The 22,652-nt window shown below is 48.0% G+C and overlaps 11 protein-coding genes across 11 annotated transcripts; 6 read left to right on the top strand and 5 right to left on the bottom strand.

Moving 5' to 3' along the window:
- Positions 1 to 369: 369 nt before the first annotated feature.
- J7337_001915 (uncharacterized protein) lies at positions 370 to 1,687 on the top strand (the record flags this gene model as incomplete). The annotated part of the gene is made up of 7 exons (XM_044819648.1): positions 370 to 488; positions 570 to 663; positions 714 to 732; positions 785 to 933; positions 1,083 to 1,297; positions 1,348 to 1,381; positions 1,436 to 1,687. The coding sequence occupies 7 exons, from the start codon at positions 370 to 372 to the stop codon at positions 1,685 to 1,687; spliced, it is 882 nt and encodes a 293-aa protein (XP_044687350.1).
- A 1,871-nt stretch (positions 1,688 to 3,558) lies between these two features.
- Positions 3,559 to 4,236, top strand: J7337_001916 (uncharacterized protein; the record flags this gene model as incomplete). Its single annotated transcript, XM_044819649.1, has 1 exon — positions 3,559 to 4,236. One exon carries the CDS (start codon positions 3,559 to 3,561, stop codon positions 4,234 to 4,236), a length of 678 nt encoding a protein of 225 aa, XP_044687351.1.
- Positions 4,237 to 4,355: 119 nt separating this feature from the next.
- Positions 4,356 to 5,333, bottom strand: J7337_001917 (uncharacterized protein; the record flags this gene model as incomplete). Its single annotated transcript, XM_044819650.1, has 1 exon — positions 4,356 to 5,333. One exon carries the CDS (start codon positions 5,331 to 5,333, stop codon positions 4,356 to 4,358), a length of 978 nt encoding a protein of 325 aa, XP_044687352.1.
- A 1,002-nt stretch (positions 5,334 to 6,335) lies between these two features.
- Positions 6,336 to 7,335, top strand: J7337_001918 (uncharacterized protein; the record flags this gene model as incomplete). Its single annotated transcript, XM_044819651.1, has 3 exons — positions 6,336 to 6,540; positions 6,592 to 6,692; positions 7,060 to 7,335. The coding sequence occupies 3 exons, from the start codon at positions 6,336 to 6,338 to the stop codon at positions 7,333 to 7,335; spliced, it is 582 nt and encodes a 193-aa protein (XP_044687353.1).
- Positions 7,336 to 7,532: 197 nt separating this feature from the next.
- Positions 7,533 to 8,955, bottom strand: J7337_001919 (uncharacterized protein; the record flags this gene model as incomplete). The annotated part of the gene is made up of 3 exons (XM_044819652.1): positions 7,533 to 7,796; positions 7,864 to 8,768; positions 8,832 to 8,955. 3 exons carry the CDS (start codon positions 8,953 to 8,955, stop codon positions 7,533 to 7,535), a joined length of 1,293 nt encoding a protein of 430 aa, XP_044687354.1.
- Positions 8,956 to 11,373: 2,418 nt separating this feature from the next.
- J7337_001920 (uncharacterized protein) lies at positions 11,374 to 13,203 on the top strand (the record flags this gene model as incomplete). Its single annotated transcript, XM_044819653.1, has 2 exons — positions 11,374 to 12,306; positions 12,418 to 13,203. The coding sequence occupies 2 exons, from the start codon at positions 11,374 to 11,376 to the stop codon at positions 13,201 to 13,203; spliced, it is 1,719 nt and encodes a 572-aa protein (XP_044687355.1).
- Positions 13,204 to 13,284: 81 nt separating this feature from the next.
- J7337_001921 (uncharacterized protein) lies at positions 13,285 to 14,459 on the bottom strand (the record flags this gene model as incomplete). The annotated part of the gene is made up of 2 exons (XM_044819654.1): positions 13,285 to 14,341; positions 14,368 to 14,459. The coding sequence occupies 2 exons, from the start codon at positions 14,457 to 14,459 to the stop codon at positions 13,285 to 13,287; spliced, it is 1,149 nt and encodes a 382-aa protein (XP_044687356.1).
- Positions 14,460 to 15,733: 1,274 nt separating this feature from the next.
- J7337_001922 (uncharacterized protein) lies at positions 15,734 to 16,515 on the top strand (the record flags this gene model as incomplete). The annotated part of the gene is made up of 2 exons (XM_044819655.1): positions 15,734 to 16,402; positions 16,465 to 16,515. The coding sequence occupies 2 exons, from the start codon at positions 15,734 to 15,736 to the stop codon at positions 16,513 to 16,515; spliced, it is 720 nt and encodes a 239-aa protein (XP_044687357.1).
- A 969-nt stretch (positions 16,516 to 17,484) lies between these two features.
- Positions 17,485 to 18,926, top strand: PRB1_1 (proteinase B; the record flags this gene model as incomplete). The annotated part of the gene is made up of 5 exons (XM_044819656.1): positions 17,485 to 17,787; positions 17,835 to 18,173; positions 18,220 to 18,355; positions 18,408 to 18,608; positions 18,664 to 18,926. 5 exons carry the CDS (start codon positions 17,485 to 17,487, stop codon positions 18,924 to 18,926), a joined length of 1,242 nt encoding a protein of 413 aa, XP_044687358.1.
- A 618-nt stretch (positions 18,927 to 19,544) lies between these two features.
- J7337_001924 (uncharacterized protein) lies at positions 19,545 to 21,439 on the bottom strand (the record flags this gene model as incomplete). The annotated part of the gene is made up of 2 exons (XM_044819657.1): positions 19,545 to 21,077; positions 21,143 to 21,439. 2 exons carry the CDS (start codon positions 21,437 to 21,439, stop codon positions 19,545 to 19,547), a joined length of 1,830 nt encoding a protein of 609 aa, XP_044687359.1.
- Positions 21,440 to 21,972: 533 nt separating this feature from the next.
- J7337_001925 (uncharacterized protein) lies at positions 21,973 to 22,650 on the bottom strand (the record flags this gene model as incomplete). Its single annotated transcript, XM_044819658.1, has 2 exons — positions 21,973 to 22,454; positions 22,509 to 22,650. The coding sequence occupies 2 exons, from the start codon at positions 22,648 to 22,650 to the stop codon at positions 21,973 to 21,975; spliced, it is 624 nt and encodes a 207-aa protein (XP_044687360.1).
- Positions 22,651 to 22,652: the final 2 nt, after the last annotated feature.

Raw genomic sequence — 22,652 nt, forward strand, 5'->3', positions numbered from 1 at the left:
CAATCTGCCAATAATTCGTCAAAGAGACCCCTGTCCACCCATCACCTGGTATGATATGCTCACTCTAGCTGACTACAATGTCTGGGAATTATGATTCCATCATGGCTTAGTTTGTGTCTAGTCTCAAGCTGAAAGAAAATGACGCGGGATGAAGGGAAGCTGGCTGATTGGAACACCTGCGAGGCTGGCTTGCGTTCTTTGTTTCCTTTGGGATATTTGAGTACTTGTGACGCCCAGAAAGCCGCGAGCTGATTCCTGCATGTCAAAGAACGCTGTTGTTCCCTTCCCCATTCTCACCTTCCCCTTTCACTCACTCCCTCTCCAAAATCTGTACCTGCAGCACTGGCCATGCAGGTGTTCACTACCAATATGGAGTCGAGAAGAACTGTCATTCTTCCCGACATGTTCAAAGCATTCGTGGTCGAGACTCCGCCTATGAATCCCAACTATGAAACAGTCAAGCCTATATCCGAGAGGTGGCTTGCAGAGTATGCTGCCCTCGGTCTTGATGCATACCTGTACTAATGTGCTGTTAGAAAATGTTCCTTCTCATCTCGAATGAAGAATAGGGTTGAGTTCTGCGACTTTGCCATCTTTATCTCCATCGCTGCTCCTGATGCTCCATTCGACAAGCTCAAGACGATGTGCGATTGGGGGAACTGGGTAAGTAAACCATGTCTCTTGCTCTATTGCTACTCTAACATTTCTTCCAGGTCTTCCCTTTCGATGATAGTATGTACTGCCATCCAAGTTGATTGTTTATTATGCGAGCTAACAATTGCAGTGTTTGATGAAGGATCATTGAAATCTGATCCAAAACGGTCGCAAGTCGTCATCGATAGTCTCATGGCTGATATGCTAGACCAGACTTACACCAGACCAAAGAGCGCTGTAGTCCAGGCCCATGACGACATATTCCGAAGAGTGTCACAGGTTAGTTCAGCTCCTTGACATGACGTTATCGCAATCTGACAGTTTACCATAACAGGGCTCAACACCTGGCAGGTTTCCCTCAATCAATCTTGACATGGGCCTCACTAATAGCCTCAGGTGCTCGTAGAAGATTTGCTCTCGCAATGAAGCAATACACGGACGGGGTAGTCCACCATGTGAAGCAATTCTCTACAAATAGCATTCCTGGTATCCAAGAGATGCTCGATACCAGGCGGCTTTCGTCAGGAGTGACGCCTCTGTATCATCTGATAGAATATGCTCATGATATCAAGTTACCAGATGAAGTATTCCAGGATCCCATTATCCAGAGACTAGAGCTTCTGGGTGCGGACTTTGTCTTGCTGTAAGTACCCATTATTGGTCTTGGGTCCCGATAACTAATCGACATATAAGGTCCAATGACATTTTATCTTACCGAAAGGAAGAGGTAAGTCGACCTATCGCCCATAATATTTGACAACAGGACACTAACATGGCGCAGAATGACGACTGCCCGTTTAGCATGGTCGCAGCTTGTCGAATGACTGGCCAATCTCCACAAGAGGCATTCGATACAGTCGGAAACCTTCTTGAGGCAAGATACCAAGATTGGCAGAATGCAATTGAGCAACTGCCAAGTTGGGGACCTGAGATCGACGCGAATGTCGCTCGTTATATTCAAGGCATTCAAAATGTAGTGCAAGCCAACATCACGTGGAGGTATGACATTCTTCCCAAAAGTGAAACCGATTAAATGCTCACATGCGACAGCTTCCGATCGGGGAGATATTTTGGGAAACAAGCGCCCGAAATTCGACGGACGAGAATGATTGATGTGATGGTTAATCCACCATTTTTACAGGCGAGACAAAGTCGGTCTGAGTGGTCAAGATTGTTCATTGGATCATTTGTCAGACGGTTCTTTGGGTCGTTCGTCATTTGTTTTATGTTTGCTTTTTATTTTACCATTCTGAAGGGTTGAGGGAGGGGGAGTCACGGACCCGATAATTCGGATGACCTCCTTCGGCGTTAAACCGGCTGTAAATACTTACCTTGCATTAAATAAAAACATCAAAGCTGAGACAATTGATCAGCTTCGTGATCAAGGTTTGTGGGTGCATCCGATCTGCTGAAAAAAAGGCCGACAGCGGGCGGGAAGTCCCTCAGTAGCGAAGAGTCTGTGTGTCCACTTGCATCCGTACTGTAAAATACTTGTGCGTCACTGAAAATCCCGCTGTCCAGGGAGAGCTGACAGGCTGATCACTTCCCTAAACGTCCTCTAGCCTACGACATGGGCATGCATGCCAGTGGATCGAGGGCTACCCATCGGGCCAATACATTTGTTATTCCCGCGTACGCAGCCAGTGAGAGCCCCCTTCTGTGAAGGGGAGAAAAGAGCGGGATCCCGCTTTGTGTGTGCCATGCTACATATGCTTATGCTGTTGGTGAGGCCCGTATTACTACACCTCATGCATTCTGTCTTCGGGCGTCATGCCGAAGGCTTTCGGCCGATGTATTTCGGCCACCACCGACTTTTTTTAGCTGCAGTACAGAAATCCGAAATTGAATCCGTCGTCTATATCATAGACCGATCTAATGTTCATGTTTGCACTTTTACTAAACCTTACTTTGGCGGATTTATCTAACAATGTCGACCAAACCGCTGACTAAAACACCAACCCTCAAACGGTCACGGGTCCAAGCAGAGGACCAAGATAACAATTACGATGCATCGGAAAACACAACTCTGAGCCACTTATTACATACAGATGAGGGTCATCTCGATGACGGATTCTCTTACTCACTAGTCAGTTCATCAGGCCTGATAAAAAAAAGTCGTAGCGATAGTTCTGACTGTATCTAACCTCGTCTACAGCATAATAACAAGGACCTAGTAACTCTGGATGCTAGCGCTGACTCTCAATTACAAAATGCACTCCGCTCCCTCCCAGCCAAGCCTCAATTAGGTGAGCATTTCGTAATCTGACCTTATCTCACATCTGACATATTCCAAGACGCTCTGATTGAAGCATTCTTCAGCAATGTCAATCACCATTACAACTTCATACACCCGCCGGTCTTTATACGACAATACGTCAATTGGTCGTGCAGAACTCAACAACGATGTGTCCAGGATCTTCAGCTCACTACCCTCATCTTCATGATGTGCGCTTGCGTTACGCAGCATCTTGACATTGAGGCGCAACAACCACCGAAGGATGTTTCCAAGGCGTATCATGATGCTGGGATACGCCTTGCCGAGGCCATACCAGCTGGGTCTTATCATCTGATTAATCTTCAGTGGAAAGTTCTTTCTATCTGCTGGTTCAAAGGCGAAGCAAAATTCACTGAGGCCTGGCATACGATTGGGCTCGCTGTGCAAGAGGCATATGAGTTGGGTGAGTCAATCACAGGAACAGGTCAATCAGGCTCTTACTGAACATCTTATGCAGGACTACACAAGTCTCGACACCAGATACATGATATTGAAGTGCAGATTGGCCGACGAGCTTGGCGCGTATTGTACTGTTGGAATTGGTACGTCAAGACCGGGCAAAAATGACGAGTCTTCAGTAGCTAACATCGCACAGGCAATTATCATCAATACTGGGCAGGCCTTTCATCATGAACGACATCGATTCAGAGCCTGAACAACCCGACCTAACAAATGCAGCGCCAACACCAACACTGCATACCAAGCTCCAGTACCAACTTATATCATCTCTCGCAAAGCGCTGGCAGACGCCACAAAACATCAACACGCCATCCAAAGTCCGGGAATACAAGAAGATGGTTGAACAGCACGTATCTTCCTTCCCGGCAGTGTTTGCTCTAAACAGCCCAGACACTTCAAAAGATACTGAATGGCCCTGGGTCGTGACGCATCGCTACTACGTCCAGGCCATGGCGTACTTTATGATTCTCCAACCATACAAAGCCCACTTACTCCATCCCTCGATAAATTTGTCTGTACCTGAGATACAACAACTACGAGCAGAAGCAGTAGAGTGTGCTCTGAAGACATTGCAAATCGCAAGACAATGGGCGTCTCGAGTCTCACAAGGTGATGGGCAGTTTCACCTTGTGGTTCTATGTCTGTTTGATACAGCTGCTTTCTTGTCTATGTCTCTGCAAAAGGACCAAGTGAAGGACTTTCCTCGACGACATAAAGCTGTTGTTGCGGTTAATGAGGCTGCTGCGACATTGAAGGAACTTCAGGCAATATCACGGGGAGCTCAATCGTCGCATGGACTTTTATGCAAGATTTTACGCAAAATGGATTGGGATGCTACGGAGAAATGAGAAACGTTATGACTTACGATTTATGTCACGTACTATACCTAGTTGCACTCAGGTGCTTTGATATCAGAAATGATAAATGATTATGATCTCTCAACCCTCTCCGTGATCGAGTAACTATGTCATTTCCCATCAGCCCAAAATCTCTCCAAAGCGTCTTGTCGAACTTCATATGCCCAGTGATGACACGTCTGATGCACAACAGGGCTCACATCAACCTCATCTTCGTCCCTACCGTCATCCGCGAATACCGTCCGTATCCCCAAAGTCACGTATTTCTTGAGCAATATCCGGCGCCAACGACCCGTCTCGCCAACGCACTTCTTCCAACGACTGATCTGGCGCTCGTCATCTGAACATCGACGACCCATCCAAAAGCGACAATACCACTGAAACCAGCCCCGAACATCGTACTCATGTGCGATCCAGCCAGCGGCTTCCCATTCCTCAATGCTCTGCCCGCATGCGACACCGTATTTGTTTATCTCGGGGTTGTACGTGTCGCTGACGAGATACTCATCCACGCTCAATCCCACGGTCCATGATGATGGCAGTTCTCTCCAGTCATCTTGAATAGTGATTCCCAGATGCTTTGAGAATAAAGGTCGCCAGTAAGAGCCGCCAAAGCTGCCTTCTCGGATGATCTCCTCTGGAGATTTGTTGGGCCGGAAATCAGGATGAGACTCGAAGTGAAATGCTCCAGATGTATCACGCGTCGGCTCATCAGCTTCTGGCTTCCAACTTATCCACCCTTCTGTGATAGATTTGACGTCTTTGGGTTTTTGAGTGTTTAAAGAATCTGAAGTCGTTGGCTGCGCAACCTTGTCGTTGTTCTCCATCCGACGCTTTTTGGTGGTTCTAGTGGATGACTGTGATACAGATGCATCATCTTGATCTTCATCATAACTCGGCTTCGTGCTGGCTTCCGCTATGCGCCTAGACTGTCTGGTAGGCGCGCGTAGTGAAATAGCCTTGCGTTTAACGCTTTTACTTGCAGACTTAGATTGAGGGTCGACATTGGGTATGGGATTCCTAAGTTCGCCGAGAAGTATCTCATTCTGCTTAATGTTTTGTTGTCGCCTTGCCGCAAAGTCAGCCATTGCGATACATGGAACGCGTTTCCGGTGGTGTCTACGCGTGGCAGGCGTCAATACAGTTTGAAGTGGTGGATATTAAAGCACTACGTCATAGACCTTTTGTTGCACTATGCCAGACAAATACAGTTAATGCTAGCTGGATTAAAGACATGTAGGGTAGTTAAATAATTAATTAAGCTTTTTTAATCTAAGATAAGAATGATAAAGTAAAGGAATTAATAAAAAACTAAAAATATAACTTAAGAAAGTTATAAATCTTCTTAACCTTAGTTAAACACTTCTTTCTAGTCTACTGCATGCGTGATAGAGGTAGGCCGGAGGGCCGGACCGTGTCCACTCAAGTTTCCGGCAAAGAAACTAGGTGAAACTGTACATTATCATGAGGTTGATGCCCCAACTCAATTTTCAGAAGCCATCTCGACCTCGTTGATTTCCCTCCAGACTTTTGAAATCATCGGCAAGATATTCATTTACTCATTCCTGATCTACAATTCTGACTTACCAGCTTTCACCAGTTACCATGCATGCCCATAACATTCTTCGACAAATGAGACGTGCCAGTGTTCGGGGCTTACCTCATTATCGCTTTCAATCAGGGACACGGAGCTCGTTTACAACATCAGCCGTTGCTTCATCAATCGACAGGTCTAATACGATCGGGTTCATCGGCCTCGGCGCGATGGGCAATCATATGGTCAGCTCCTACACATACCATTCACTTCTAAGATCGGCCTGTCTGACCTGACTGACTAGCTTAACAACCTTATCTCCAGATATAGGAGCCCCGCCAACGGAAAAGAGGTCGGCTTCGCATTGTATGATGTGAACCAGGCCGCGGTAGACAGTATCATCAAACGTCAAGATTCTGAGCACCCCGATGTGCCTCTCATTAGTTGCTCATGTAAACATGCACCATAGCACAAGACTTCTCATATATGTTAATGATGTCGCTAATAGCTCATAGCACCTTATGATGTAGCACAACAGGCTTCTACCATTATCACCATGGTTCCTACTGGAAAGAATGTCCAGGAAGTGTATGCTGGCCATGAAAAGAGTGTCCTGAGCGCTCTCAAAGCTATGAGTCAAGATCAGCGCGCAGATACTCTCTGCATCGATCAGTCTACGATCGAGCAAAGTGTTAGCAAAGCAGTCGCCTTGGAGCTACGAAAGGCCGGCGCAGATCTGGTGGACGCCCCAGTTTCTGGAGGTAAGTCGAGCAACACCATTTCTGCCATGGCAACTAATTGAAATGTTACAGGTGTAATTGGTGCAGAGAAGGGCACTTTAGCCATCATGGTTGGCGGGTCAATGACCTCTTACGATCGCTCAGTCCCCGTACTTCAAGCCATGGCTCGCAAGGTCACATATTGTGGTGATCTCGGGGCTGGACTGGCCGCCAAGATTTCTAATAAGTACATAGTCCATGAATCGTGGGCTTTTGATATACTTGCTGACCGCAGACAATTGTATAAAATATAGTCTCCTACTTGGTATCACCATGCTTGGCCTGAGGTGAGTTGGAAACAGTCATATGCTGTGAGATTCGAAAGTAGAGGCTGATGACATCAAGTGAGGCGATGTTGCTGGGGAAAAGACTCGGGGTTGATCCTCAAGTGCTTGCCGATATCATCAACAACTCTACGGGTCGTTGCTGGTCCAGTGAAGTAGGTTTTGCAGATGGCGGATCGGCATCTTGCGATGAGAGTATACGCTGACCTTTTTCTAGATCAATCACCCAGTTCCTGGGGTCAAGGCTGGAGACTCTAGCCCTCCGGCTCATCGGAACTACGAGGGCGGCTTTGTTACAAAGCTGGCTCACAAGGATCTTGCTCTCGCTGTATCGGCCGCTGAAGATGCCAATGTCCCTCTCGCGGTGGGAAGATGCGTTGAGGAGACGTATAGACCGTTGGCCAAGTCCAGGGAGTTTGGAGACCGTGACTTCAGTGTCATATACGAGGCTCTGGATTCCCTCGGTTTTACTAGGCAAAGCTCGAACCTGTAACCCAAGCTGTAAGCCAGGTATCGTGGAATCCCTCAGACACCCATAACTTGGTCATTGGCCAACGGAAATCGGTCACTTTATACCTCGCTTGGAAACGGAGACTTGGCATGGGGAGCCTTGATAGCTTCAAAGCATCCATTACGTATTTTGAATACTACTTGCTACTTCTAAAGATGGTCTTCATTGCCCATTAAATATCATTCTTGAGTTGCCGCATTAAAACTAGATAGCAAAGCATAATCGATGGGACCAAACAAGTCGATCCAAGAATTTGGCATTAGACTATCCGATTCCTGCTCACTCGTTTGAGCATCTTGGCTGAGTTGATTTGACATTGTGTTGTAGTCAACCAAAGACCACATAGCTTCTTCCTGTTCAGGCGTCAAGCTCAAACCTTGGGTGAGACTACTCGAGAGACGTCCTGAAATCCCATCGTAGACTATCCGACCAAGCATCGAAGCCTATTGAGAACAGTTAGTGTATAGAAAATGCAAAATCTGAAATGTAGCATGTCACCATCGTTCTGACATTACTCCAATGTTGGCCAATGAGGTCCAGATAGCCCAGGGCCTCGTCAAGTAGTAGGTGAGCCTCTTGGCAAGTTGGCGAATCCTCGTCATATGCCCGTAAAGCGATAATGGAGCCTGCGACTGTCACAGCATAGCCGCTAGACGATGAGTGAAACGAGAAGCCCAGCCTGCGCGAGTCGCGGATAAGAGCCATCATCTGCTGTGCATGAAGCCAAGCCAAGTCAGATGATCGCCTGATAAAACTGATCGGGGCCAGGTTCCGGCATGTGTTGATGCGGCGATGTAGTAAGAAGGGATGGTTGAGCAGACAATAGCAGAGGTGAAATAGTGCCCGAGAGAAGATGATCGGACCAGAGGACTGGCTGTCCACCAAGCCTTCAGCTAAGATATAGGGTGCGATTATCTCATCATTTGGTCTCTGCATCTCTAGGTATGCTTCGAAATGTAGAAGATCGGACTCAATGCCGGCGAAGTCCGAGCCAGGATCCCAAGGTGGATGCGGGCCTCTAATGTTAAAGTCTTGAAGTACGTATTGTGCACATCGACCGAGGATCTGCGCAATAGCAATGACCTGTGCAAAAGGGCATTGGCGTTGGGATATTGAGAGAGTCCGGTTCGTCATCTCGTCCAACGACTGTGTTTTGACCCCGAGGCCGTCCCTCCATGTTGACTCATCACACGGCAGTTGTAGGTGGCACGACGCATCAACGATGGCCGGTGGCCGACCACGACCGCACGAGACTAAGCGATCCAGCAGATAGACAGACCAAAACACGCGTCGTCGCTCTTCCTGCTCGGCATACGAGAGATGCGCTGCGTTCTCTAGCATAAGCCCGCAATCCTGCGCGATCCTGACAGCCAGGCCAACTTTGACCCACGCTGAGCCATGGCGTAATCGACCAGCTATACGAGTGATGAGCGTCCGGCATAGTGAGCATCAATGCATCTGGAGACTGCAAGACGTACCAGTAAAGTCGAACAGGCCCAGCAAAGCAACTGTCTGGACTGTGGACACCTCTGCCACCTTGCCCACGGTGAAACAGTCCGACACAATGAGTTTCCAAGATCTGTTGGCATACTCGACAGACATCTCTAATGAGCGGCCCGAATAGTAGGGGTGCGAGCAGAACCGGACCGCAGTCGCCAGGACGGCCAGGACTAAATGCTTAGGGATGGCTTGTTGAGCCAAGCCCCGCCGGAAGGTCTCTTCGTGAAAGAACGAGTAGGGCTGATTCTGGCAGTAATTAAAATACGAATCAACGACTGCCATGAGCACATCCTCCGGTGTCCCAAAGTCCTTGATCGCAGGATCATCACGCGGCGAAGGCTGAAATGTATTGCCACCTGTCCTAGGGCTGCTGACCCTCTCAGGAAGCCCGGAAGAAGCCGGCAGCCCTGCCGGTATGGCACCCAGATTAGTATTACTGCTATCTACGAGCGCAACGACGCATCTTTCGATCCTACGAAGCCGTTTAGTAACACGATTTCTTATCGCTGAGACACAAGCTCACCGTTGCAGGCTTGATCCCATGGACTCGATCTTTGCCTCTAGTGTCCCAATCCTACTAACGAGCTCCGAAGTCTAACATATAGGCTTTAACACACTGGTGGGTAGATGGATGTGGAGTCAGGTCAATATATACCTGTACATTGCTTGACTCAGAGGCTTCTGTTTGTCGATAAGTCTCCGGGTCGTCGATGGCGATACTCGGCGAGCGAGTCTTTTGCTGCCTAGGAGCCTGCCGCCGAGAAGCCTCAACAGGATATACACAATCTTGCATTGTTACACAAAAGCCCGATAAGCTTATTGTTGGATGCGAAGCATCACTTACCAATCTTGAGTCGTTGGCACTGCCCGCATACAGGTCGATCGCCAGTACACCGGCATTTTTTCCGTCTTGGGTAATCAGCTATCTATCGCGCGTAGGACTAAGAGGCGGGGTAGCAATTGTGTACCTGCACTGTAGGCATGCTTGGGCAATGCGCTGCACTGGAAAGTAAGTATCGACGCTGCTCCCCATGACACAGATAAGCAGGATACGGAGCGGATGCTGGCGTGCTGGAGCGTGGATGGAGTCGACGAGTTGTTTGGTCTGGCTCCTCACGTTGGAGATCCGGACCGCGAACTACCGACTAATCCACACCTGCCTGCTTTCGGCTTAGCTACATGCAAGGAAACAGCACTTGATAACTACGTGGAGTATAAGCCGGACCGTCTCCACTTGTCGGAGTCCGAGACCGTATCTAGATGCGTATGATAGCGGTTTTCGGAGTCAGATGCCGTAGTTGCAGTAATGGACCATAATTCAAAAGTATGATTCAAGGACATTATAGAGTTCAAACAACCAAGACCATCAATCGGACAGCCAAACACAGAGTACACAGGAAAGGCCATCAAACAGCTACGCAGCTACGCAGCAACGCAGGAATGGACCCCGAACCTCATATCTCTATGTAAGCATCTCAAGCAAGGGAGCTTCTCTTGGCAGCTCAAACTCTGACATACTTTGCCACAAAAGCGAAAGCGAGGAAACGCAAGAGTACATGCCAGTGATCCTCGATGGGAATCAAATCAGCCAAACAGCCTTCAGCTCGTTCCCAGACACCAAATACGGCACCGTGATATGGCAAACACTTATCTCCAAGCCGAGCACCTGCTCCGACTCAATGTGCGTAGGAATCGCGACATGTCCCTCCAACGGTGCACTCGCCCTGCACCAGCATTCTCAGGCAGAGGTCTACTACGTGCTTGAGGGGTCTGGGCAGGTTGAAATTGACGGGGTCAGGCACCATGTCAAGGCCGGAACCGTGCTTTGGATTCCTGGGAATGCGATGCATGGTGCCTTTTGCGGGCCTGACGAAACGCTGAAGTGGCTCTATGTCTTTCCAGAGTCACGGTTTGAAGATATCATTTACAGATTTAAAGATACATAGTGGGCACTATATTACGCTGAGGATTCTCATAAGAAGCTCTAAGTTCTTTAGTTACTGAGAATCTGATTATCTTGTGCTGTCGCGAATAGATGAAATTACCAGCTTGAATTGTGTGTTTCACTACCCTGATATGGGCTTCTAGAAACAATTCCAATTTTTAATCTTTGCCACCATTAGCCAAGTGATGTCAATGAGTTGTTCCATCTGAAACAAACTTAGATTATCGATGGCGCTAATGCGAGGAATGAAATTTTAATACTGAATTGATACCCTAAAACAACAATAGATATAAGGGCACCCTGCGAGTATCTCAATTTCGGTGAACTCATACTGGAGATCATCTGGCAGCCAAGTCACTCACGGACCGTACCCACTCTCCCCTCGAGAACGGCCCCATATAGAGAGCAGACCCATAAAATAATTACCGTATAGTTTCCGATTCGCAGATATGCCAGAAGTAGGTACCTATAAGATAAAGTAACAGAAGTCGCTTTGCTAAAGACGTAAGTTCTTTCAATTTTACTGGCAAAATATTCTCCTATCTAACGTTTCTATTTATCAACCATCGCCGATAATGACACAGATAGTCTCGGGCGCTGATATCTACGGACAAGGGTCCTGGATTGACTCTAAGGCACCACCAGTTCCCGATGATGCATGTCGACTTCTCAAGATGCTGGCCGAGGCGACGCCCGGATTCACAAAAGACCTCGCCGTTCTGAACACGGTAGCTTTCACAGGTTCCTCCGACACAATCGTCCCTGGCCCCTTGAAATCAGCCGTTATCGCTGCAGCTCTGCACGCCATGAGCGGCATTGTCGCTAACGAGCTCTTCGAGCTCAGAGATGGCGAGAGCTCTAGTCGGACTGTGTCAGTCAATACCGACCATGCTGCATTCTGGCTCGGAAGTGTAGGCATGACCAGACGCAACGGGCAGACTGTCCAGGACCTTGGCAAGGATGGCAAATTGGGTGCCATCTTCCCTAAAGATCTCCAAGGAGACATCTTCGGAACACCACTCAGATTACGCGCCACGGCGAACTATGAGACCAAGGATGAAGGCGTTTGGTTTCAGCTACATGGGTCTCTAGGGGCAGATCCAGTACTACAAACCATCGGCATAGACCCATCGCTAGAGTGCAGCAGTAACGATGAGGCCACTCGAGTCATTGCGGAGCACGTTCGCAAGTTTGGAGCGCATGAGCTGGAGATGATGTATCTCGTTCAGGGCCTTTGTGGAAGTATCTGCTATACTCCTAGTGGATGGAAACAGACACGCATGGCCAAGGACTTGGCTAAGCACCCCCTTATCAACTACAAGCTGCAGACGCACGCAGTACCTACACCAGCCATTCTGTTGCCAGTATCTACCGATAAACGACCACTGGCTGGCATTAAGGTCGTGGAGCTTGTCCGAATCATTGCAGGCCCCGTTATTGGAACGACATTGGCTGCCCTCGGAGCTGATGTGATCCGTGTGAACTGCAGTCGCCTCCCTGACTTTAATGTAAGCCATTTTCATTCTCTTCCGTGTCCTCACATGAGGCTTTACCATTTATTTGCATTGTCTTCAACTCAAAATTGTCCACAATGTGTTGAAGCTAACAGCGTTTCGTAGGGACTTCAACTGACGCTGAATGCTGGCGTTAGAACGGTGGATATCGACCTGGCCAAAGATGATGAAGTAAAACATCTCTTCGCATTGGTTGCAGATGCAGACGTCTTTATTCAAGGCTACAGGCCCGGAGTTATTGCCAATAAAGGACTCAGCCTTGAGAATCTCCTAGAGTTAGCTGGCAAAAGAGGCAAGGGCATGGTATATGTGGAAGAAAATTGCTACGGGCCAAATGGCCCTATGGCCGAGCGACCTGGCTGGCAACAAATCGCTGATGCTGCCTCTGGGTGTTCCTATGTCACTGGGAGAAGCCTGGGACACAAAGACGGAACATGTGTACTTCCTGCTCTACCTGTACCGGATATGCTCACTGGTTTGATCGGATGCATCGGCACTATGATGGCCATCAGGGACCGTGCACGTCAAGGCGGATCTTACCGTGTTTTTGCATCCCTCATGGCCGCTGCTTCTCTCCATCTAAGCCCTGAGGTCGGATTATACTCGCCAGAGGTGGTACAGCGCTGCCAAGAGAAGTTCGGTTGGAACGATACCAGTCCTGACCTCTTTGTACTTGAGCTGCTGGACGTAGTACTGAAGGCATGGGCTAAAGAGATGCCGGAGTCCTTTGGGGAGGACTCGCCTTTTATGTCTACACTCAAAGGTGACTGGGGTGAGTTTCAAGTGCTGAAGCCGGTTGTACAGCTGAGCGAGAAAAACGCATCGCCATACTACTCATCTGCTCCAGAGCCTAATTGCTCTCGGGAGAGTACTGCAGTGGCATGGCAATAGGAAAGACCTATGAGAGAAAAGGCTCCATATTATAGAGTATATACAACGCACAGTAGCTAGTAATTGAAGAGATCTAGAACTCTACATCTTAGGGCTACTTGGCTCCTCCATCTTAATAACAAGCTTACCCATCTGTCGTCCAGCTTTCATATCGTCGAAAAGCCCATCAATGTCCTTGAGGTTACTCAAACCTTGCACTACTCCACTGATCACTGGTCGGATCCCTTCGCGGTCGACGAAGGCAACCATATCCCGAAACTCTCTCCTGGAACCCATTGTAGTTCCTTTCAACTCCGCATTCAGAAGGACAGCTGGCATAGTCCAATTCATCTTCGGTGAGACGGTCATACCATATTGAACAATAACGCCACCAGGCTTGAGAAGATTTACGGCCTTGACAACGATATCGCCGCCAGCTCCGTCAATAACAGCATCGATGAATGGCCTCGATGGCGGAAGCTGACGGCGAATATCTGCCTCCCACGTCTCCAGTTTGTAAATCGCTCCGCCTAGTGCACCCAAGTCTCTAGCTCTAAGGAGCTTTTCTTGACTACCAGATGTAACGAAGACATTGGCGCCCATAGCCACGCCGAACTGTAAGGCTGAAAGAGCAACGCCGCCTCCAATACCGGTAATGAGAACGTTTTGTCCTGGCTGGACAGCGGCTTTAGTGACAAGTGCCCGCCAGGCTGTAAGTCCTACCAGTGGTAGAGCTGCGCCCTCCGTGGCAGACAAGTGCTTTGGGGCTGGAACAACCTCGTCCTTGTGAACGCAAACATAGTCTTGCGCTGTGCCTACGTCATAGAGACGTGTAGAACCGGTAATGGACCATTTTTGAGGATCCTCTGGGCCAGCTAGATCGGATATCCAGCCACGCATCGGAGTCAGGAGTACGTTTTCTCCGAGTAGGGACTTATTAGAAACATCTCGCCCGACTTCAGTGATTACTCCATAGCCATCCGATAACATGGGTTGGTCGAGAGATATGGCGGGGTACTGATGTTGCCTAACGAAGAGATCACGGTGGTTCAGAGCAGCTGCTTTGAGCTGGACGAGGACCTCATGGTCTCCAGGCACAGGCTTCTCAGTCCTTTTAAGCTGGAGACTGCCATTGACATCAGTGTTGGAAATTGAATCACTGTCAGAAAGCGAGATGAATCTTACGGGTAGTAAATTTCCCCAGGCTTTCCTGAAGCCTGGCCGAGATGCAGCACGCGCTGTAGAGCTGCTCTTGAGTCTTTGGATGCCTTCAACATGTCGTTGTTTCTCAGCAGCAGTTTGCGAATATGATCTAACAGTCCCAGATCGGTCATCAGTCATTCTTAAGAGTCGAAGCGTTTTTGTTGCCGGACCGTACCCATTACGACCATCATGCATGCTGGGTGGAGACGGTCCGGCCATGATGTATGTCTAGGAATCTGGGGTCTTCGAATGAGATAAGCCGCCTTAGCCTTGAAGTGGACTAACTGATGATGTAACCGGGTAGGTCGCGAGGAGCCAGTCTTTATCAATTCCATTATGGAAAAAACTTATGTATATAATCTGGTAACTCTATAAGAAGCAAACAAGAAGACAGTTCCAAAGCCAAACGGGAAAAGAGTTTCATTCAATCATAATGCATATCCGAAGCAGCCGACTTAGAAAAACTAGCCAATTACAGTACCAGATGTCGTAACCCAAGTACTACGACGGGGTAAAGTCGGCACCTCATTCCGACAAAAACAGCAGTTGTTGTATTTAACTGCGGCGACAATGAGAAGAGGTCAATTTAAACGGATCGCTGTGATCTCCATCTCAATTGAAGCATCCCGACCGTACCCATTGTATCATGCCTCACGGTACTTGTAAACGAGCCAAATCGTCATGTCTATTGTAGAATCAGCGTATGGGCCCTTGAGTGGCCGAGGATTGATTTGTGGAATAATGGTACTCGTAAGTCGTGATACTCATCGTCGCTGAATGCCGAGATTGTGCACCTGGCAGCCCGATGGTTTAATGTTGACTGACGCATATGCATTTCTAGGTTTTGATCCAGATTGTGCGCTACTTCCTTTCTCCAATTCACCGTCTCCCTGGTCCCGCCACGGCTAAGTTATCAACCTTCTGGCTCGCATCACAATGCCAAAAAGTCCGACGATCCGAGGAAGTACTGAAGCTGCACCGGAAGCACGGCGACTTTGTTCGAATTGCGCCCAATCATGTATCAATCAATACCCCCGATGCGATTCAACAGATTTATGGCCATAAGACCGGATTTGTCAAGGGTCCCTTCTACTATGCGTTCCACCAGGTGACACCAGTAGTCTTCAATACCAGAAATGTCTCAGAGCACACACGAAAGAGGAGGTATATCAATCCCGCATTTTCCGCTCGTGCCCTGTCGGGCTTTGAGCCCCATATGGATACTGAGATTGCTGCATGGAAGCGCCAACTACTTAAAATTTCCAACGGAGCAAGCCCACGTGTCGACTTTTCTGTCTGGAGTGAGTTTGGCACAGCGGCACCGAGATACACTGTTTACTAACGCCGTATGCCACAAACAGCAAATTATCTGGCCTTTGATGTTATTGCTAGCTTCGCCTTTGGTGAGCACTTTGGCTTCATTGAGAAAGGTGAAGACGAATATGGCCTCATCAAGATCATCGACACCCGCGGCGAATTTATGAACGCCCTTGGATCCCTTTCGCCTTTCCTGAGATTTGTGATGAGGTACAATCCCTTTGATTCATTCTGGAAAAATGGATTCCGGGCATCAGCAGGCCTTGCAAAGATTGGAAAGGAAGCATTCGAGAAGCGAAAATCCTCAGATGATAATAGCCGAAAAGACTTACTAAGCTTCCTCTTCAATGCGAAAGATCCGGATTCAAAGCAACCAATCCCAGAAGAAGAAATCATTGCCGAGTCGATCAGCTTTATCGTTGGCGGAAGCGATACAACGAGTAGCACCATGACCAACTTTATTGACTTTCTGGCTCGTGATGAGGACTTGCAACGACGGATCCAACAAGAGATCGACATGATATTCCCAGGCGAGCCTTCCGATGACTGGGTGCCAAGTGAGAAGAAGTTGAACAACCTGTCTTTATTGCTTGCAACTTTGAGGGAAGTCATGCGCCTTCGACCAACCAGTGCTACTGGATTAGAACGAGTGACGCCACAAGGTGGAAAGACCATAGCTGGACAGTTCATACCAGCAGAGGTGAGTCAATCAAGGCGAACAGACGATGGACTTCGTTGATCACAAGACTAGACTTTAGTTAGTGTCCCAACCTTGGGCATCATGATGGATCCGCGGATCTTCGAATCACCTGAGACCTTCAAACCAGAACGATGGCTTGAACCAGGGGCGGATGAGCTTATGGAATACTTTTACCCATTTTCAACGGGACCAAGATCATGCATCGGAAGAAAGTTAGTCACTCATCATCCTCGGTAACATTTTGCATACTAATGGCTGCAAGCTTTGCATGGATGGAGATCTTGAAGGCAGTGGTGGTTGTCTTTAAGCTATTTCATGTCAAGAGAATCAACCCAGAGCCTACAGTGATCAGAGAAGGCTTCTTCAACAAGGCTGTTGAGTGTGAAGTCGAGATACAAAAGAGGCGCATCAGTTGAGGCATGTGAAAGATAATCGAGGTTTAATCCGAGGCTCAAGCTATCCGCTTAGGTCCGTTATAGATATATTAAAGCATCAACGAATCAATCCCACAAAATGAATGGAATAGTTGATGGGGCGGACTTAATTATGATAAGCTTACCTACTTGTTTACTGATAAGCTTACTTGTTATTTTATACCCCTGTAGTACTGATGTCAACTTTAGTTATAGTCCGACATGTAAACCCCACCACCTTGATCATTTCTGAGCATCTCGGCGGCTACATGGCCGAATAGTTACTTGTCCATCAGGTCAAGTCGAACGCGCTCCGAGACTATGATTGCGAAAAGTGATGTGATGCTTGACGCCATGTCTGTTCTCCGTGGTCTTTTAACAATAGTTCCTCTGTTGATCTCTTAAAAATGCGACCTTCCGTTCTGGGGTGCATCGGCCAATAGACCGTTTAGGAAGCTGTGCCAAGTCTAATAGCCAAGACCCAGTCCCGAACCTATTGCGCAATATATCCCGCCAATAACTCAGACTGCCAAGAAATGTTAACGGCAAACAGAAACCGTTGTATGATAGTCCTCATATGACTATAAATCGAAGCCACGGGCCCTGGAATACCCTCTCTCGATATCAACTCCATCACACCTTCTCCAACTGTCTGTCACCTTGTCAACAATGGCCAGCCTCGTTCGTCTCGCTCTCTACCTGGGAGCTTTCCTGCCTGCTGCTCTTGCTGCCCCCACTGCCCCCAGCAAGGGTTCAGATGTGATTCCTGGGAAATACATTGTCACCCTTAAGCCCTCTGCCTCCTCTGCCAAGGTCGAGTCTCACCTTCAGTGGGTTGGTGATGTTCATCGTCGCAGCCTGTCTAAGCGTGACACTGCTGGTATCGAACATACCTTTAACATCAAGAACTGGAATGCCTACGCTGGGCAGTTCGATGAGGACACTATTAAGGAAATCGAGGCCAGCCCCGAGGTAAGCTTCAACAATCATACCTGAGACTCCTGCTTACAAGAGACAAGGTTGCTTTCGTCGAGCCTGACAAGGTTGTCAAGCTGAGCTTCGAGCAATCCAGCGAACTGTCTGATAGGGCCCTGACCACCCAGTCAGGAGCTCCTTGGGGTCTCGGAACGATTTCTCACCGTACCTCCGGTTCCACGAGCTATATTTATGATACGTCAGCTGGCGAGGGCTCTTATGCCTATGTCGTTGACAGCGGTGTTTTGATCTCTCACTCCCAATTCGGTGGCCGTGCTGTCGCCGGATATAGCATCTTTTCAGGAGCTAACACTGATACTCTTGGACACGGTACCCATGTTGCTGGCACTATTGCAGGCTCAACATACGGTGTTGCGAAGAAGGTCAGTATGTGAGCTGTATACAACAGGCCGATGCTAACGTCAACAGGCAAACATTGTTTCTGTCAAGGTCTTCCAGGGAGCAGAGGGAACTGATTCCGGTGTTCTCGCCGGTTTCAACTGGGCTGTCAACGATATCACCTCCAAGGGTCGCGCCGGCAAGGCCGTTATTAACCTTTCTCTTGGTACGACACATCTCCCCGTTTTACAAAGTCCTCTCACTGACAGCTAGTCTAGGTGGTGACGCATCCCAGGCTTGGGTAACTGCTATTGACGCTGCGTACAACTCAGGTGTGCTCTCTGTTGTCGCTGCTGGAAACGGTGATGAGAATGGAAACCCACTACCTGTATCGAGTCAATCCCCTGCCAATGCTGCCAACGCCATCACTGTTGCTGCTCTCACCTCTGCCTGGAAGCCTACTTCATTTACAAACTACGGTACGATTATATATCTCCTTTTGAGTCCCAGAAATGATTGACTGACTATTGAAAGGCGCTGGTGTTGATATCTTTGCTCCCGGTCAAAGCATTTTGTCTGCATGGATTGGCTCAAATAGCGCCACCAACTCTATCAGTGGTACATCGATGGCTTCTCCTCACGTTGCTGGTCTTGCCCTCTATCTTAAGGTTCTCGAGGGTCTTACTACACCAGCTTCTGTAGCAAGCCGAATTAAGGCCCTTGGAACCTCCGGAAAGATTACTGGTACCCTCTCTGGCAGCCCTAACCTGATTGCCTACAATGGCAACGGCGCTTAGGTCTGATAGGGTACGACAAGGCAACATAGCTCTGAGTAGATCACTATGAGTTCATACAACACTGTGGAGTGTGGTGGGAAGAAGGACAGGTTATAGTACTTGTTAATTGTCTCTTACACTTGCCAATAAATCTCAGTCCAGAACCAATCATAGCACAGCCCAAAGTAGCAGATATATATCTAATCTGACCCAAGAAGGATCTCCTATAAATAGAATATTTCAGTCAGGGTCCAGTTAACTAAATAGAGAGCTTCATATAATCAATGAGGCTTTGATATAATTTGCAAGTGCAAGGGTGAAAAGTATCACAAAAGCGCGACCAGAATTCATTTATTTCCATAGTATAAGTCCAAATTAACTGATTCAGGATGCCTTTCATCGAGAGCTGAGTCCCTGTACATGACACTGGTGGGCCTAACAATAAACCCGTAAAGCCCATGGCAACAACTGCAACCAGCACGGGCTCCAACCTCCCACTGGCTTCGGCTGGATTAATCCCACCGTTGTCGATCTCTAGATAAACTCGCTTGTAGTTTACAAACCATCTGCATCAGATTAAGTTCCTAGTTCCTTCACTAAACTATTTCTTTACCCATAACCCATCGCCTTAAGCAACAATCATGAAGCAAACCTGAAATCAAGCCTTTTGTTTCCTTGATCAGTTGTTGTCTTGAGATAACTAATTCTCTCCTCTCTGCTCATGCCTTCCCAGATCTTATTTCTTTTATTGTTTTCCCTGACATAGTAGAACTTGATAAAGATATAGATCAGGATGTTATATCCCAAGACTCCAAGCAGCGCTTTGTTTCCAGTATAATAGTATGGGGCGTCGCTCTTGCGGTAGATCTGTGAAGATATAATGCTTGACATTTGGACGCTCATGTTATAGAGCGAAGAGCCAACGGTACGAGTGCGAACAGACCCGGCATTGCGAGACGTCAAGGCCACAAGAATCGCATGAGGGTAGGGAGCGCCAACAAGGAGTGTAGACAGAGTCCATTTTGCCCATTTCCATCCTGGAAAGATAGGAGGCAAAACGACGAGGGAAACGAGAAGTGGTAAGGACCATAGTTGGCCGATAACACCGAGAAGAACACGCTGGTTAATCCTTTCTGATACCCAAGTCCAGAACAGTAGCTGTACAATGAACAGGGTGTATGCCGGGATTGTAAGAAGGTTGGTATGGAAAGTATCGAAACCAAGAGCCTTGCACGTGAGTGTGATGTATGCTTGGGGAGGTGCATTAGGAATACCCCAGGAAAGGCCGATGAGATAGATAGGCCACATATGGTAGTCAGTGAGAGCTTCCCAGATCAGGCTGCTCGTTAAGCCCTGACGATTGTGCATGGTAGCCTTGCCAGGATCATCCCGAAGAACTCGTGTGACCATGATGATCTCTTCGCGTTCAGAGAACCACCCAGACCTGGGACGAAGTAATCCTTTCCAGCCTGTTCTAGAAGTCTGCGTAGGGGATGGCGGTAAGTAGAAGAAGGTCAATATGCCGATCAGCGCAGTAAATGAGCCCTCAATCACGAACAGATATCTCCATCCTTCGTGGAGCCCACTATGGCCCCGGAGGTGGAGAATACCGTATGCCAAAAAGGCACCAATAATCTGCGTGCCTTGATATGATGTCCAGAACCAACTGAGGCGTTTGGGAAGCTCGACATTTTTGTAAAAATATGAAAGATAAAGAATAGTGTCAGGGATGAAGCCTAGAGGTATGCCAGTCAGCAGGGCAAGAGCAACATCCTGTGTTGATTTATAATTACCTCCTTCAAGCATCCCAAGTAACCAGCGGCAGATAAAGAAGCTAGTCCTTCCCTGAAGCGCGGCTTGTGACATTGCTACGACACTCCATAGCACCATCTGGATAGGGACCCAGACGTCTGGTCCAAGTTTTTTGCCAATGACTTGTGACGGGAGCTCTGCGAATAAGAACGAACAGTAAAATATCGTCATTCCATTGTTGTAGTCATTTGTTGTGAGACCGAGATCATCTGGAAGAGTTAGCGCCAGTAGCACATAGAATCGACTCTCGACCGTGAGCTCACTTAGCATGCCGTCTGAAAGAGCCTGGACAATGTTGCCACGGTCCAGCTGGAGAGCAAAGAACATGATACAGGCCGGAAGTGCGATAAACCAATCAAGCTACTGTTGGCATTATTATCGCTATTCAATGGAAACTTGTCGCATAAGCTACATACCCGTCTTACCAGCTTCTCCTCTTCCTGGGATTCCCAAGTCGCAGAAGGCTTGAAACGGTGGGCACCTTCGAAACCATCCACGATCTTGTAGATATCCACAGCTTCAGGAGGAGCAAAGACATTATGATGATTGCTCATACTGTCAGTGTGTAGGGAAGCGGTGTCTGAGCCTGTCGAGTACCCTTCGTCGACTGGTACGTGGCTGACATCGTTGCCAAAGAGGGAATACCATTTTCGACGCTTGGTAGGTTGTGTCACGGGTTCTCCAATAGGATAAGACTCGGCGAGCTGGTCTTTGATAGACATTTTTGAGGACTCTGTGATCGGACTCTGGACCTCTGATTTGAGAAGTGAGGTACTGTGGAAAGCCTCATCTTATATATTGTTGTTTCTGTCGTGATTCCTGGTTCCTGTAGCTGAGCTAGAAACAGTAAAAGAGAAATGTGCCGTGTTATCCGAGAAGTAGCTATTGCGTGCTCCGATAAACCTAACTGGTAGCATTTTAGAAGAAGTGGCGGCATGGTCAGTGGGGGCTATCCTAGATATGTGCTGAGACTTTAGATATAATTACCCGCAGATTAGCAATGGCGCCATAAGGTGCGGCATTGTCGTAATGACTTGCGTGATGAGCACTAGTGTTAGTGCCTAGCTGCAAGGCTTTTGGATTATCTAGCTTATCTATGAAATAATAATAAGAGAAATATTTTAGAAATTTCTGCAGGCTTTATTCATCTGGGAATAATGATCCTGGCAAATGGCTTCATTATTACGTTATTGATGCCTGAGACAGAGAATGGATAGATAATCTCCAATTGGCTACAGAACTAACGAATAGTCAATTATCTGTTATCACAGTTGGTCTGATAATTGACAGTAAACCGACAACCATCACCATAATGCACACTTCCACACTTGCTACATCCTCCCTTGTTGTCATCCCTCAAGTCCTGATACTTCCACCACATCTCATTACCGCTCATAACACATCCCTTGCCCGTAACAAAGACGCCGCATCCGTTACCAGTTGAATCACCCCAGCAGTTGCCACTGAGAGCCTTACCATCGCCGTAGTTCTTGTCGTCGTTGCGGATCAGAGAGTTGATGGCATGGTCACAGTACTTGACTTGGAAGGTACTGAGACTACATATTCCGCTGCCCTTGCAGTCGTACGTGGTAGGCTGCTCGGTAGGCTGGGGTTCGGGAGCAGCAGAGCTAGTTGTGGTGGGATCTTCGTCGTCGCGGCCTGTTAACTCTCCATTGGGTGGCTGTCCATAAATAGCCGTGAAGAAACTCTCAACCGTGTACCAGGCGTAAGTATCAGCTTTCAGATATGGTTAGAGACCACCTTTTTACAAAGGGCTGGAGCACCTCTTACCATTGAACGGCGTCAGATATCGCCGAGTCCTCATCCTCGCCAGCTTTTCAACCATTTCTGGCATGTACACCCTGTTGGAGTTTGTTTGTTGATCGGCGCCGATATACTGATCCTTGATAACAACATCGCTTTCTGCACTCATTG

The sequence above is a fragment of the Fusarium musae genome, chromosome 1, assembly GCF_019915245.1.
Source record: "Fusarium musae strain F31 chromosome 1, whole genome shotgun sequence".
NCBI classification, from domain to species: Eukaryota; Fungi; Ascomycota; class Sordariomycetes; order Hypocreales; family Nectriaceae; genus Fusarium; species Fusarium musae.